This window comes from Echinops telfairi, unplaced genomic scaffold, assembly GCF_000313985.2.
Source record: "Echinops telfairi isolate 266 unplaced genomic scaffold, ASM31398v2 ScPeMD7_3;HRSCAF=10, whole genome shotgun sequence".
Classification (NCBI taxonomy): Eukaryota; Metazoa; Chordata; class Mammalia; order Afrosoricida; family Tenrecidae; genus Echinops; species Echinops telfairi.
The window spans coordinates 51,243,571-51,259,905 of NW_022103899.1; the positions used below are offsets into that span (position 1 = coordinate 51,243,571).

Here is a 16,335-nt window from a genome sequence, read left to right on the forward strand (position 1 = left end):
CAAATAATGAGTCACGTATCTTAAGACATAAATGAAGAGTCGGGGCTTGTTTATACTTGAAAACGCTAATTATATATGTGGGCAACCAGCCTTTGTTTGCCAACAAAACCGGCCTAGTGGCATGTCACTGGGCATAAAGTTTAGCTAGCACTGAAAATTGGTAAAAACATTTAGACGTTTTGCATTTGGGGTGTTTGTTTGTTTGTTTGTTTGTTTTTGTTTGTTATCCTTCCACTATATGATTAAGAGTTCTGGTGGGCCTGTCAGATAAATGTTGCAGTACTAACCACAAGGTCATCGATTCAAGCCCACTAGCAACTCCATGAAGGAAAACGAGGCTATCTATACCCCAGATCGACAGCCTCAGACACCCTGCATGAGGTCAGTGTACTAGGAAGGCCTCACTCACAGTGAGTCATTGCATAATTGGAGCCCTGGTGGAGCAGGGGGTCAACAGTGGGCTGCTCAGGAAAAGGTCGTGACACTCGCCAGTTTCTCCACGGGGGAAAATGAGCATCAGGTAGCAGATCGCCTAGGAAGCGCACCTGTTCTGTCCTACAGGGTTGTGATACCTGGGAATCCGCACGCCAGCACTGGGTTTGGTTTTTTGGTTTTACGACCCTATCATACTTTAACGGCCTCTGAATATTCTCATGTTTTTTTCACTCATGATGAATAAAACATCCCACAAGCATTAAGATCAGGCAACTGCCTCTAATGTAAGCAAGGCTACATTTTAATTCATAAGGTGAAAGCCTTTTAACACAGGCTTCCTGAAAGTTCTCAGGTGGCACAATCAGCCTGTGCATGACTAGGAACCTAAAGGTTGTCCGTCTGAGTCCTTCGAGCGCCACTGCAGAGAACCACCTAACGACCTGCTTCCGTCAGGTTCCCAGCCAAGAAAACGCTACGGAGCACAGTTCGACCAGTGACACGAAGTATCATCAGGAGTCCCAGGCAGCTCGACAGCAGTGGGGTTTGCATTGTTCTTGCTTTGATAGAGGATTTCTAGGTAGTCCCACTAGGACCGCTTGGTCAGGCTCATGCTCCATGGGGCAGGCCTTGCCCTTCCCAGCTGTGTCTCCGTTTCCTGGGGGTTAAAATGACCGTGCCAGACACAGCGTTCTGTCTGCAGCTCCCTTCCCGCTGTGTCTGCGTCAATGATCTCATCCCCTTGCCCCTGCTACCCGACACTGCACTTTTGTGTAACCTAGGGAGGGGACACCCTTCCTCACGACATTTGACTGTCTCCTTTGGGAAATTATCCTGACCAAAGCAAATACATGAATGTTCAGACCCCGTGAAAGTACACACACACAGTCTGTACCCCCGTGGAGAAATGAGACCCTCTTCGTCTGTCTCAACTAACACATGTGTGACTTTGCATCCATGACTGGTTAACAAAAGTGCTAGTGCCCGGTCATTGATAGGGTTAAGTTGGTGCGTGGTTCACCAAACCCGATTCCAAATATTGCCGTCACCATCGCACTCTTCAGCACCTGCATTCTGATCATCCTCCTGAGTGGGGCAAGAGCAAGACGGATGACAGTTGATACCACCAGAATGGAAATACCCCTATGCCTCCACCCTCTTCCTGGAATCGACTCTCTCATCTTTGCGTCTCGTGTGGCTTTCTAGCCGTGGGTCCAAGCTTACCAAGAAAAAGACAAGGGAAGAAAGAAAGACGAGCAGGGGCTCCTCCCCTGCTTCACTTTGGGTGTGCCAAAGGATGCTGGGAAACCTGTCCATGGGCGTGACCGGACCACTAACTGCCTGCCAGTGAAGCCATTCTTGTCTAGGAGCGAGTAGAACTGCTCGCTAGCGTTTTCGAGGCTGTGAGACTTGATGGGAGGAGACAGCCGCAGCTCTCTCTCGTGGGTTCAAACTGCTGGCCTTGTGGGGAGCAGCCTGTCATGGAACCCACTCTGCTACCAGGGCTCAATCACTGAACTGATCAAATAACAGTGTATTATTACAAACAGTCACATAAGGTATCATTAAGTTCAAGTTCTCGGTAGACACCAAGGAATACCTTTTAAAAATGGAGATGAGATTACTTAATAATGTTTGTGTTTTCGGTAGCATTGAATTTTAATAAATTTTTTATATTATTGAATTGTATGCTTATAATGTGTTTGTTCTACTTTGCTCTCTTCAAGCGCACACACACGCACATACACTATTTAATTTGACGGAGGTTAAGACTGTCACAGGAGAAAGACAGAGCTTTCTACTCCCATAAACAATTACAGTCTCGAAACCCCACCTGTGGGTCGCTATGAGTCGGCGTCTACTCCAGGGCAGTGAGAGAAGGCTGTCATATATGCGTGGCAGTGGACACTTGTCCCTTGGAGACACCATCGACTTGTACTCCTATAAAAATCATTGCGCTCTATGGTGCACTTATTTCTTATGCCCCAAATTACACAAATGTCATGACTCAACATAAATGACACTCTTACTCATACGGTTCCGGAGGACAAAGGTCCGAAATGGGTCTTGTGGGAGTCCACATGCTGGTTCCTCCTGGACATTCCTCCTCTTTGCCAGCTTCTGTAACCCCTCTCCCATTGTGTTAGTCTGGGTACTTTATAGAAACAAATCCACAGAAACGCATGTGTAAGAGAGATTGTTTTGTATAAAGGGCAAGTGCACATCACGAAAACAGCCCAACCCAGTGCTGCCCAAGCCCACAAGTCCAACATTAACCCATTAACCCAACAGCAGTCCACAAAGTCCTCTTCCATCTCACAAAACACACACAATGATGCCGACTACAGGAAGAAAGCCGAATCAGTGAATGTGTAAGCATCTCAGAGCTGGCAGGGGTCTCCACACAGCTGCTCCAGCACCCAGGTCTGTATCAGGGTAGAGCCATGTGGCTTCTCCTTGGGGATGTCTTGCAGGCAGTGAGCCTTGCCAGCTGAATCAGGGAACTGGCTGAGGCAGCTGCACCCTGGTCCAACCATCAGAAAGTAAGGACCCGAGAACTAGAAAGGTGAGGCTCACCGAGCCATTTATCCCTCTGCCCTTCAGTTAACCCCACATGTGCTTATCGGCTAGGCTGTCACAATAAACTAACTACCTCTCCCATCATTCACTGGCTCTTGACCCTACTTTGTGTCACATCTCCCCATCTCCCTCACACACATACACATACAATATACATGTGTACACCTGTCAATATAGGCACATACACATACAAACTCACACACAGAGAAACTCACCAAACACACACACATACACACATCAATTCTGACTCATAGTGACCCTGTACGCATACACAGGAGCATGCCAAAGCACATCCATACACATGCACACACAAAAACAACTTGGTCTCATTTTTTCCCTCACTTCTTTCAAGTCCCAGGCCAAAGCCAGTGGCTCTGAGCGAGTTTCTAAGGCACCATATCTAAGATGCTCAGGACCCTATACCAGTCCCCATGACAACCCCTCCCCTGAGCATCACAGAAGCCAGTTCAGCTCCCTCACTCTGAACAAGAGACCCTATTAGCAAGGCCATTGGACTGGTGCCTGCTCTGCTCCTGAACTACTTCTTCATCCAGCAGGATGCCTCCCGCCTAGTGTGCTGTTGGTAGGTGCCATTGAGTCCGTTCCAATTCATAGCGATACTCTGTACAACAAAGCCAAACAGGGCTTGCTCCTGCCCGCCTCACAATGGTTATGGCTGAGCCCATTGTAGCAGGCATCTTGTCAGTCCATCTCTTCAAAGGTCTTCCTCTTTTTCACTGCCCTTCTGCTTTACCAAAACGAGGTCCTTTTCCAAGGAAGGGTCTCTCCTGATCTCCTGTCCAACATACACGAGACAAAGTCTCCCTGTCCTTGCCTCAACAGAACATTCTGGCTACACTTCTTGCAAGACAGATATGTTTGTTCCTTTGGGACCCTTAATGTTCATCAGCACCAGAATTCAAATGCATCAATTTCTCTTCTATCTTCATTATTCAGTATCTCACTTTCACATGCATATGCGGTGATAGAAATACGATCGCTGGGGTCAAGTGCACTTATTTCTTAAAGTGACATCCTTGCTCTTCAGCACCTTAAAGGGGTCTTGTGCAGCAGAGAGGAGCCCTGGTGGCAAGGTGGGTTCTGCGCTGGGCTGCTAGACACAAGGTCAGCCATTTGAAACCACCGGCCACTCTTTGGAATAAAGAAAAGGCTTTCTACGCCTGTCAAGAGTCACAATTTCAGAAAGCCACAAGCAGTTCTCCTCTGTCCTATGGGGTCTCCACGTGTCACAATCGACTCACAGGCAGTGCATTTTTATCGTAGTGTGTGCAGCAGATTTACGCACTGCAGTGAGTCATTTGAGTTCTTGATAACTGCTTTCGTGAGCATTGACCTTGGATTCAAGCAAGATAAAATCCTTGACAACTTCAATCTTTTCGCTCGTGATTGTGAGGTTGCCTATTGGTCCAGTTGTGAGGATTTGGGTCTTCTTTGTATTGAGTTGTCATCCATGTCAAAGGTTTTGATCCTTCATCTTCATCAGCACGTGCATCAATTCCTGCTCACTTTCACCAAGCGAGGCGGTGCTACCTGCACATCCGTGGTTGTTAACAAGCCTTCCTCTCATCCTGAGGCTGCCTTCTTCTTCACATAGTTCAGCTTCCCTGATTTTTCAGTCAGCATACAGATTGAATAAATATAGTGAAAGGCTACAACCCCGAAGCACACCATTCTCGATTTTAAACCATGCAGTGTCCCCTTGATCTCTTCCCATAAATGCCTCTTGATCTATGTACAAGTTCCAAATAAGCACAATGAAATGTTCTGGGATTCTCATTCCTCTCAATATTGTACATATTTGGTTATGATCCACAGAGTCAAATGCCTTTTCTTAACCAATAAAACGCAAAAAATATTTTTCTGGTATGCCCTGCTTTGAGCCAAGATCCATCTGACATCAGCAGTGATATTTCTTACTCCACGTCCTCTTAGAAATCTGGCTTGAATTTCTGGTAGCTCCCTGTCGATGTCGTGCTGCAATGTACTTTGTCGAATGGCCTTCTGCATGTGATATTAATGATATTGTTAGATACTTTCCATATTCCGTGAGGTCACATTTAATTGGAGTGGGTATAAATATGGACCTCTTCCTGTTGATTGGACAGGTACATGTCTTCCAAATTTCCTGAAGTAGACTAGTGAGTGATTTCAGTGTTTCACCAGCTAGTTGAAATATTTCAGTTAGGATTCTGTCAATTGCTGGAGCCTTTTTTTTTTTTTTTTTGCTAATGTCTTCAGGGCAACTTTGACTTCTTCCTTCAGGATCATCAGTTTTTGATCACATGCAATCTCTTTAAGTAGTCAAATATGGACAAGTTCCTTTTGATATAGTGGCTTTGTGTATTCTTTTCCTCTTCTTGTGAGTTTCTGGCATTGCTCAATATTTTTCCCCTGGAATCTTTTAACATTGAACTCGAGGGTTGACATTTTTCTTCAGTTCATTCAGCTGAGGGTGTTCTTCCTTTTTAGCCTTCTAACCCCAGGTCTTTGCACATGTCATTATAGTGCTTTGTTTCGTCTCCTTGAGCTGCCCTTTGGAACGCTCTATTCAGCTCTTTTACTTTGTCATTTCTTCCCATTGCATTAGCTTCTCTAAGATCAAGAGCAAGTTTCAGAGTCTCTTCTGGCATCCACCTGATCTTTTCTTTCTTTTCTGTTTTTTAATGACCCTTTCCTTTCTTCATGAATGATGATTGCAATGTCTTCCCACACGTCATCAGGGCTTCTGTCAATAGTTTTCAACGTGTCTAGTCTGTTCTTTAGATGCTCTTGGACTTCAGGTGGAATATAGTCGAGGTCATATTTTGGCTTCCATGGACTTGTTTTTATTTTCTTTCATTATAACTTGAACTTCTATAAGAGCAATTGATGGTCTGTTCCACAGTCAGCAACTGGCCTCCTTTTGGCTGATGACATTGAGCTTCTCCATCATCTCCTCCCACAGATATAATTTTATTTCTGTGTATTCATCTGGAGAAGTCCACTTGTATAGTTATCATTTATGGTGTTGGAAAAAAGTATTAGCGATGGAGAAGTCATTGATCTTGTAACATTCTATCATGCAGTCTCCAGTTTTGTTTCTATCACGAAGGCCATATTTTCTAACTACTATTCAATCCTGTTCCCAACGTTTGCATTCCAATCACCAATAATCATCAGTGCATCTTGATTACATGTTTGATGAATTTCAGACTAAAGAAGTTGGTAGAATTCTTCAATTTTTTCATCACTTTAATATCTTGATCACTATCTTGCATGGTCAGGAAAAAGATGAGACTTTGTACTTCTGTAAAGAGCTCCAATCTTAGAAACCCACAGGGGCAGTTGTTCTGTGCACTCCAGCTTCACTAGGGGTCAGAATTGACTTGCTGGCAGTGAGTTTGTGTTTTGTTTTTGCTTTAATGATTGGTGTGCAAATTTGAACGATAGTAGACCGCATTGTACTTGCACTTCAAGAAAGATGTTAGAATGTCCATTTTCACAATCATTGCAATACCATACCTGTTGAAGGTGTTCCTTCCAGCACAGTGAACAATAAGATTGTCTGATTCAAAATGGCCGGTATCACTCCATTTAAGCTCACTGACACCTAGGATATTGATCTTGATATGCTCCATTTCATGTCTTATAACTTCCAAATGTCCTAGGTCCATACTTCATACATCCCAAGGTCCAATTATTAATAGACATTTACAGTGGTTTCTTCTAATTTTGTGGTGTGACCTAACATAGAGTAATCAAATCCTAACATGTGATCTACGGTGACTAGACATTCAACTGTCAGAAGATTAGGGGAGAAGACAACTTCCTTACTCAAGCCACAGCCCTGTTGCAATGGAAAAGAAATTTCCTTAGGGGTATGATCTACTTCTTATATAAAAAGGACTCCATGGAAAAGCTTAGTTGCCATTTGCTGGGTCTGGGTCTTGCATCTGGCTCACCGGCCTCCAGTTCTTTGGACTTGCCCCAGTGACCTGCCATAGTGCTGCTGGTGCTAGGAGCCATCCAAAGTCTGCCATCTGACCTTGGACTCATTTCTCTCTCCAGTCACAAGGCTGACTTGTTGATCTGCGATCCAGCTCCCTCAGCAGCCACCAACCCATGGAGACTTGCACTGGGCTTGCTGGCTTCTGCAACTATGTGCACCATTTTCTTGGTATAAGTTTCTCTTTATATATATAATACTAGTTTTGCTTCTCTAGAGAGCCCAGCCTAAAACAGTCACCTAGCAATGAACAACAATCGGATAACTGATTTTCTCAATATTGTTGCCTACTCAATGCCGTCTCCTGAGGAGCGCATGTGTACCAGAGTAGAGTTGTGGTCCACCGTCTTTCCAATGACTATCACCTGACAAAAGGAGGTTGCTAGGCCAATCTTCTGTGGCACCTTTCTTCTGCAGGTGGATGCAGTCTTAGCTGAATGAAAACTAGTAAACACTACCCAGTGTCCACCATAAAAAGCCTGAGGAGGCCTGGTGGCATAATGGTTAAGTATTTGGCTCCTAATTGAAAGGCTGGCAGTTCGAACCCACCAGCAACTCTATGGGAGATCAGCTCTCATCAAGATCTTCACCTGAGAAACCCTGTACTCCATCCATAGGATTGCTGTGAGTCGGAATCTTACTGAATGGCACACAAAAGTAGCAATAGCAGCATATTACAACAATAACATATTAAAGTCAAAGGGAGGCATTTTTTAGATTTAATAAAGGCTGCCCAGGACACAATCATACCTGGGCTCCATCCAGGGGACTTCATTGGCCAGAATGGAATATCTCTGTTTTATACGCAAACTGAAAATATTCACCAAGTCATGTGTTCAATTACTTTGGATTCACCAAGCCTGTCATGGACGGGGCTGAAAGCGAAAGCTACTCCATGCGGTGGTGGCAAACCCATGAGTAAGCATAACAGGAGGAGAGTGGCTTACTAATGATATATTTTGTGGCTCTAATCCCAATCTAATTTTCATTCCTTGGGACCCGATGCTAGGCTCTGTAGAGCAGCAGCTACAGAAAGACACATTTTTATGATTTGCGCTTGGGGAACATTTGTGGGGTGTCTGGCAGACCCTTTTAAAGTTTGCTCATTTAGCACAGCAATGTACCAAGTAATGGAAACCCACTGACGACTGCCTTCAATAATCTGAGATCATTTATGAAAACGCTGCAGCCGTCAATGCAAATCCCAATGCCCAGAAACGTTTTGTTGCTGCTCACTGCTGCGAAGGGTGCCCCCACTCTTGGTGAACTTACGAAAAACAGAAGAAACATGACTCTCTTCCTAATCAGTCGATGATCAGACTATTAAAAGCAATAGGGTTTTTCTGGCTCATTTTCAGAAGTCTCTCACTAGACTCTTCCTCCTGGTCTAAGGCTACAAACCCCATTGAAACCTGTTCTGCACAATGGTAGCAGCAAACTTCCATGTGGCAGATCAGTTTGGGGTGTGCCCAAACTGAATTAGCAAAGAGTTGAGAGACAAGAATCCCACTGCTGCTCCACCAATGCCCTTGTGGCCCTGAACTAGACAAAGATGCGTTTCCTGGCTTTCTCCACCAACCAGCTCCTGGCTGTAGTGTTCTGTTCTCTGTCTTCCACATCCCTGGGGCCAGCACAGAGGATGTGCCCATTGAACGGTGGGTGGACGTGCTGCAAACCTGGAAAGGAGTTTCTGATAGAGCCCCGCAGCCCTGGCCATGGATTAAATAGGCAGTGATGCTAGAAAAGGAAGAGCATAGAGGGATGAGGAGGGAGCTGTACCGAGTCTGCAAAGTTAAAGCAGCTGTCTTCAAGTGGATGCCAGATCATGGCTACCCCGTGCGTTGTTGAGAACTGAGTTCTGTAGGGTTTTCAATGGCTGGATTGTTTGGAAGCATATTACCAGGCCTTTCTTCCAAGAGGCTTCTAGTCCATTCAAACTGCCAACCCTTGCATTAGTACCTGAAGGATTAACCATTTGCACTACCCAGACACCCCACAACAGGTCTACAGTCAACAGGAAATAAGGAAAAACATAGATATTAAGCATAGAGGGAAAACAGAGGCTCCGGTAGTTAGATAATGTCATGTCAGCTTTCATTTTTATGAAAATACTTTAAATTGTATGAAAGAATGTAGCAGTGGGATGCGGCCAGTCACTCAGGTCGCACCCTGATGATGTCTCCTTGAGGGTGTGGCTTTCTTATAAGTGGGGAACCTCAGAAGTGTTCCATCTCCCTCTCTCTCTCCCCCTCCCTCCCTCCTCTTTCCTGTCTGCTGAATCTCTGCCCCCACCACGGCGCCCTGCCACATATCCACCAACTTGGGTCTACGTGCTTCTGCACTCACCAAGTGACCATCTTCCCGCTTCCCTGTTCTGGGTTCTGCGTCACTTCCAGTAATGGGAGTCTGAAGAGGGACTCGGGACTAGTATTAGGTTTATGACCTTCAGCTGGATTGGGCTGAGATACCCCCATGGGGTTTAATTACGTCTGGATACACAGGCCTTGCTTATACATAAATGAGTATCACTGTAACTGCTTCTTTTGACAACCTGTCCTAACACAGGGGTGCGGTGGGGTTCTCCATGGTAGATCCATACTTTAGAACATGAGTTGGAATGAAATGGATCATCCCTTATCTCTGGCATCCAGCATACAAAGCTTTGTCTTCCTTCTGTCCCTTGCTGGGCATTAACTAGATAAAGCCTTATTAATGTTCCTATTTTGGGTCCACCTGAGATGCTTTTTTGGGGCACGTAGCTGAGTACGTCCCCGAAGTCAGAGGCTTTCAGCCTGAAACCTAAGTAACAAGAGAAAACAGTGGAGAAATACCCATAGTCAAGGTTGTTGTGAGGTGCCCTGGCATTGCTTCTGACTCTTAGCTAGTTTAGCACGGGCTCACCCTACTTACTGATCTGTGGGGAACACATTCACACTCTTTTTAGCCACATCTACTGTGACATCCACCGTGGACTTCTGAAGTTTCAATCACGTAATAAGACTGTCAAATTCACACACGCACAAGAAGGGAAGGAGAGAGGGGAGCGTAGAGAAAGAAAAGGGAAGAAAGGAAATAGAAAAGGTGAGGAAAGGGAAAGGTAGGAAAAGGGAGACGGGTGGGGGGAAAGACAAGAAGCTTGAGAGAGATACAAGGAAGATAGAGAATACGAAGTTTATTCTGGATTGTCTGAATAATCTTTATAACATGGAGATGGAATTTAAGGGCTTGTGTTGTTATGCACTGCAGTTAGCTGACCAGGTAACAGAGCTGCAGTCTGACTGGTACGGATCACTGGTCCAGGCCCTTCTGCCCTGGAGCGCTTTAACGAAGTGGCTTCCACAGAGGGTTCCAGCACAGCAGTGATTCTGAGGGTGGGGCAAGATGGGGCGGTGCTTCTTTCTGAGGTCCACAACTCAATGCACATAACCACAACACAGTCAAATAAAAAGTCTGACTAAGCTGATAAATTGGAATAAACCACCATTTCTCTGTTTCATACAGTATTTTTTGAACTTCAGGATAGATTGGATTATTTACAATGCATAATTTTCCTCTTAAATATATGAACATGAAAAATAACACCACATGGTAAAAATCTCAGAGAGTTGGATTTATTTCTTTTTATCATAGCATTGACTGTACTGGAGCTGATTAAAAAAAAAACAACCTTTGTTACTACACCATTTTTAAAACATGGATATGAAGGGCTATTTCTGTAATAGTACTATTGTTTCCTATTTACAACAGTGAACAATATCGCAAGGCTTTCACAAATATAATACTGATTCTACTAACAACTCCTGTTACAGCACAGAAGACAGCAGGATTTCAAAGAATCTGAAGCATTCAAAGTTGCAAAAAGAGTACATTTATAAGCTGAGAGCAAAATGTGGGTCTCTCTCACCCAGTCCACTGGTTTTATCCTCCCAGCATGAGATCCTGTACAGGTAGCCTCCAACTGACCACATTTCTAGCTATAACAAACTCAAGTATGCACTCTATACTATGACCATCTGTCTCAAATTTTTATGCATACAATCAGGAAGCACCAGTGTTTTTTGTTGTTGATGGTTTTCAAACGTTTGTGAATTGGGTGACGGTTTACAGTGCAGATGAGCAGTTTTGTATTCAACAATTCATCTATGTTTTGTTGCATCTCCTTCATTGCCCTCCCAACAATATATAGTCACTTATCCCGCTTGTTCTGTGTTTGCTGTTTCCATTTCTCCTTCTTCCCTAACCCTTCTGCACTTCGTTTGGGTACTGGCTGCCCTTTTGATCTCAAATGGTTGGTTATTCGAAGATGTGGGAACCTCACTAGTGTTATTGTTCCTCTTAAAGACTGTCTCTTGTCTGACGGAAATGGAGCCACAGGGGTAACTTCAGTTCCAGAATTGGAGGGTGATTAAGAACCAATCTCTTTTCAACCAATCAGCCTGGTCTCTTTTATGATTTTGAGTTATGTTCCACATTTTCTTCCCACTCTACCCAGGATCTACTCAGGTGATCCCTTTCACAGAAATCAGTAATGGTCGCAAGACATCGTCAAGTTCTGGTCTCAGGCTCATGGAGACTGATATCCAGGTGGAGGATTAGTCCAGGGGACCCATTGTTTCCACAGTCTTTGATTTTCATAACTGTGCTTTCCTCCCAACAGTGAAAAGCCAATAGTTGCCCCCTTAGATGGCTGTTCATAAACTCTTACGACCCCAAACATTATTCCTCAAAATGGGATGAAGAATATTGTCTTTGTGGACTATGTTACACCAATGGACTTTTGTGTCCCTCAAAACCACAGGTTTGAACCCCTAGGCCCAGTGACTCATTCTTTCAAGGTGTTTGGTTATGTCTAAGAAGCACTGATATTGAAATGTATATGGAAACATCCAGCCCCCAGAGACAACGGAAGTCAAATTTATAAATTTACTGATAATAAAACCCATCAAGAGGTATTAAACTGACATCAAATTTGGCTTATGATGGGGGCATTGCAACAAAACTCCACCCTAAATTAGGAACTACTTGTATTGAGTAGTAGAATGGAGATGATGCCATTCAAGATTACAGATATTATTTTACAAGTCAATTTTGTAAGCTATTTATTCAAAGGGCTCAGTTTTCTAGGCACTCACACTCTTAACCATATATTATGCTATAGTGATTTAGATAATCTTCGGAAGACAGAAGGAAAGAAATTTCCGAACTTTGTTCTGCTGTGCTTCTCAAGGTAGACCCATAGTTTGACTTTTTGAATTCGACATTCATTTTTGTAAAACTCTCTTTATAGAAAACAATACCAAAATTGAGTTTTTCACTCCATTTTCTAAATCTGTCTTTTAATTTGTGGCAGAGAAAGAAAATGGAAATTAGAATATATTGTTATAGTAAGGACAAAATAAACTCAATTCTTATTCTTGTCTTTGATCCTTTGCAGTTTTTCTCCAATTTGATGAGTGGTGCACACACTCACTTAATGTAGTCTCCTGGGATTAATCCTTGGGCTGGAATTCATCCTTCTTCCAAAGAGGTATTATAAATATCCAGGTTTCCAAATTATACAGCTGAACCTATTATGTATTTGTTATTGTCATCAGTTTACCTCTGACCCAGTGTGTCCTTCTGTATAACAGAACGAAACATTTCCCAGAGTCCTGCACCAACTTCCCAATTGTTGGAATGTTTAAACACATTTTGCAGACACTGCGCCATTTATATTCTTATTTGACATCCTTCCTGGAGGATGAAGTTTCTGGAGTCCAATAATCTTGTACTGCAATATAGACCTTGGACTTTTTAATGTGTGTAATAACCAGTCCACTGCCATCAGCACATTCCAACTCCTAGTGACTTCGTAAGGACTTCCATGGCTATACATCTACATGGGAGCAGAGAGCCTCACCTTTCTCTCACAGAGTGGCTAGTAGGTTTGAACTACCAACCTTGGAGCTAGCAGTCCAATGCTTATCCAACAGTATCATAGCATATGGGTAATCAAGAATTTGCCCATGATGATGATAACTGTCATTCACGATAGGTCCAATGTCCATCCTCAGGTTGTGTGTGGCAAGTGTAGTCAACTGTGGAAAGGTCCTAGTGGGATAAGTTTGTACTTGAACATGTTTTAAGAGTTGTCGTTGTTAGGTGCCATTGAGTGGGCTCTGACCCACAGAGACTCTGTACACAACAGAAGGAAACACTACACGGTCCCGCACCATCCTCCCAATTGTTCCTCTGACGCAGCCACTATGTCAATCCATCTCATCAAGGGCCTTCCTTTTTTGTCGCCCTTCCACTTTACCAAACATGCCGTCCTTCTCCAGGGCCTGGTCTCTCCTGACAATATGTCCAAAGTATGGAAGACAAAGTCTTGCCCTCCTTGTCTCTAAGGAGCACGCTGGCCTTACTTCTTCCAATAGAGTCCATGGTACTTTGAATATTCATCTCCAGCACCGCAATGCAAATGCACTGATTCTTCTATGGTCTTCCTTATTCAATGTCTAACTTTCACATGCAGATGATGCCAGAGAGAATTAAGAGTTAGTAGAATGGAATTATCAAAGTGGCAAAATTCCAAACAGTTTGGGGGCTAGATGACCACAGATTGTACCATACACATATACATTGTCTTATACAAATCTGTTGTGTTTGTTTTTGTTAGCTGCTGTTGATTCGTGTTGACCCCCCACCCCACCCCACCCTCGAACAAAGAACAAAATGCTGTCTGGTCCTGGCCCATCCATCCCCTTGGCCAGTTGCAGACTGCAATGTTGCAATTCCTGGAGTGCTCCTTGTCTGATTTCTGGACGTAGATTGGCAGGCCTGCCTTTTGTTCTTTCTTCCTTCCTTCATTTGTTTCTCTCTTTCTAGTCCCTCTGAGCCTAGAAGCCTCTCTGAAACCTGGTTAAGATCCAGCGACACAGAAGCCTCCATTGACAGACAGGTGATGAACGTGCCTGAGAGGCACTCACCCAGAATTGAACCCAGCCACTGAACTGCCAATGCCCATAGAATTCAATCCCCAGTATTCATTAACATCTGTGGAGTGAATGAATGAATGAATATTGCAAAGAAATTCGGGGAATCAATTATAGCCAGATGGGCCACAAATCCTGATCCAGTGTCCTGCCTAATCAGAGTTGCTCTCCTTAAAGGGAATCTCAAACAACTGGCCCCTCGGGGGTTCGGCAGAAACAGATGAGCAAGCAAGTGCTAGCATTCTGCTTTCATTTTTAAGCTGGTTTTTGGCTCCCAGTGTTTCTGCTCATTGAGCAGGGGGGAAATTATTAATAATTTTCTAGCCACTTTGCATTTTAACTCGTTCCAGAAGCAAACAACTTTAAAATCACAAGAGGGTATGCAGTAAATAGGGCTTAGTTAGCAAAAGAGGCCACATAAAAATTAAAAAGCACTAAAGAATAAATATGCCAGGCTATCCAGAGGGATGAGCTATGTAGCCCAAGTAGAAATTAAAACCACATTGCACACGCTAATGAGTGTTGCATAACACAACTGACTCATTTGCATATAACGCAATTATCCTGATAGATGCTGAACTCCACACCCCACGCTGGGTTAGTGCTTCTCCGGGGAATGCAAGGCAGTAGGCTTTTTCCGTCTACATTCATTGTGATCCCTTATGACTGTGGTAGCAAATAAACAACCGCTCACATAACCATTAGACTTTGAACTTCTGAAATGAAAACAGCACAGATGTACGTGGGGGTAGCATTTAGCCTCCCTGCATCCACACACACCAGCCCCCCCTGAACAAGAAGAAGCAGGCCCATAATGGGTCCGCGCTCCATTTCAGAAAATGTGGTTGATCTCCTATCTTGGAAAATCACCTTTTTTCTATGCTATATAAAGAATTCTTCTTCTTCTTTTGCTTCAGTCTGCTCTGGCTGATGATGGGGGCGTTTGGAGATCATCCCCCATGCACTGAGTCCCTTCTGGCTCGCAAGTGACAAAGGACGTGCTCTCTCCTCAAAGGCTTTGTTGTTTGGGGAGGCGGATGGCCAGCTGGATTGAGGCTGACTGGTGTGCCAATCTCTTGGACACCTGCTCGCAGAATCCTGCCTGGGTTCGGAATTGAGCACAGTGAGCCCGGTGTCAACATTCGTCTCCGCCTCAAGCTTCGGAAAGAGACTTCCTTGGAGGCGAACCTCCATTTTGACCTCAGGTTCAACGTGAGGAGGAGGCAGGCACCGCTGGCTGTCCTTGGCTGCGCTGCAGACTGAAGATGCCCAAGTGGGGCTTTTCCATGAAGTGTCACGAGAGCTGTCTACCCTTAGGCTTCCGCTGGGCTCTGGAAGCTCCTGTGGGCCCCCCTTGGCACTCCTGACTCTGCTCCTCCGGCTTCTTGGTTCTAGCGTCCTCTTTGAAGGCACAGGGGCTGGCCTGGAACCCTGAAGAAGCACGTCAGCCCCTGAGGTGCTATTCACGGGGAAAAGCTCGCCATTCCTAGCATCACGTCCTGGATTCATTTGGACCTAAAGGTCAAGGAAAAGAGGAACAAATAAAAAACATGTTTTCTCTTGACTAAGTGCCAAAGTCAGACTACGTCTCCTTCATCCCCCTCATGCCATGCTCAAAGCAGACTTTCAATAAACGTGGTGGAATGGAAAAGAGTGACTTGTACAACCTCATTATGAAATATATAATCAGCAGCAGCCCCAAGTATCTCTAACCTGGCCTCTCTAAATTAACTTTTGACAAGGCAAGTCACGTCGAATAAAATGACTACTCGACAAGAGCTCTGTGTTAAATGAACGTAATCCAATGATAGTTACACGGTCGTTCATAGACGGCTGCTTCACTTAGGGTTTAAGCAATGTGTTGCCAAACATAGAAAGAAGAAAAACTGAAAATGCCACAAAAACAACCGGAAATCAAGACGATCTGCAACCAGCCTCTTGGTCATTCACTGTACTTGAGCTCGCGGTAGGATTGTACAAGGGCTGATCTCCTTTTCTACTTGAAGTTTTTGTCTTCACCTGCAGCATCCATGTCAATATGTTTTCCCATTCTTTCATTCTTCCTACCACCCCTACCACCTTCTTAGTTTCCATTGAAAGAGCCTCTTCCCTGATCAGACTGTTTAACAGTGTAGTTCTTTAGAGCTGATTTGCCCCTCTTCTTGTCTTACCAGGGGCACCAGGGTAACTGATCCACATGCAGGCCTTCAACCACCAGCTTAAAGATGAAGCCTCCCAAAAGGCATAACTATAGCTGACATCTGTCTCTGGAGCTATTATATTCCTATCAACTTGCTTTCAGGCATCAGCATTTGGAGGTCGCACAGGTCCCTCAAATGTCAT

General features: G+C 44.3%; 1 protein-coding gene and 1 pseudogene across 1 annotated transcript in view; both read right to left on the reverse strand.

Annotated features, from left to right (window-relative positions):
- Nucleotides 1-6,686, reverse strand: part of LOC115871006 — a 197,617-nt pseudogene extending 190,931 nt beyond the window's left edge.
- Nucleotides 6,687-13,770: 7,084 nt separating this feature from the next.
- FAM124B (family with sequence similarity 124 member B) overlaps nt 13,771-16,335 on the reverse strand; it is an 11,353-nt gene continuing 8,788 nt past the window's right edge. Inside the window, exon 2 of the mRNA XM_004701648.2 lies at nt 13,771-15,507. Within this exon, the coding sequence (XP_004701705.1) occupies nt 14,875-15,507 (633 nt within the window). The 3' untranslated portion in view covers nt 13,771-14,874. The remainder of the gene's footprint in view (nt 15,508-16,335) is intronic.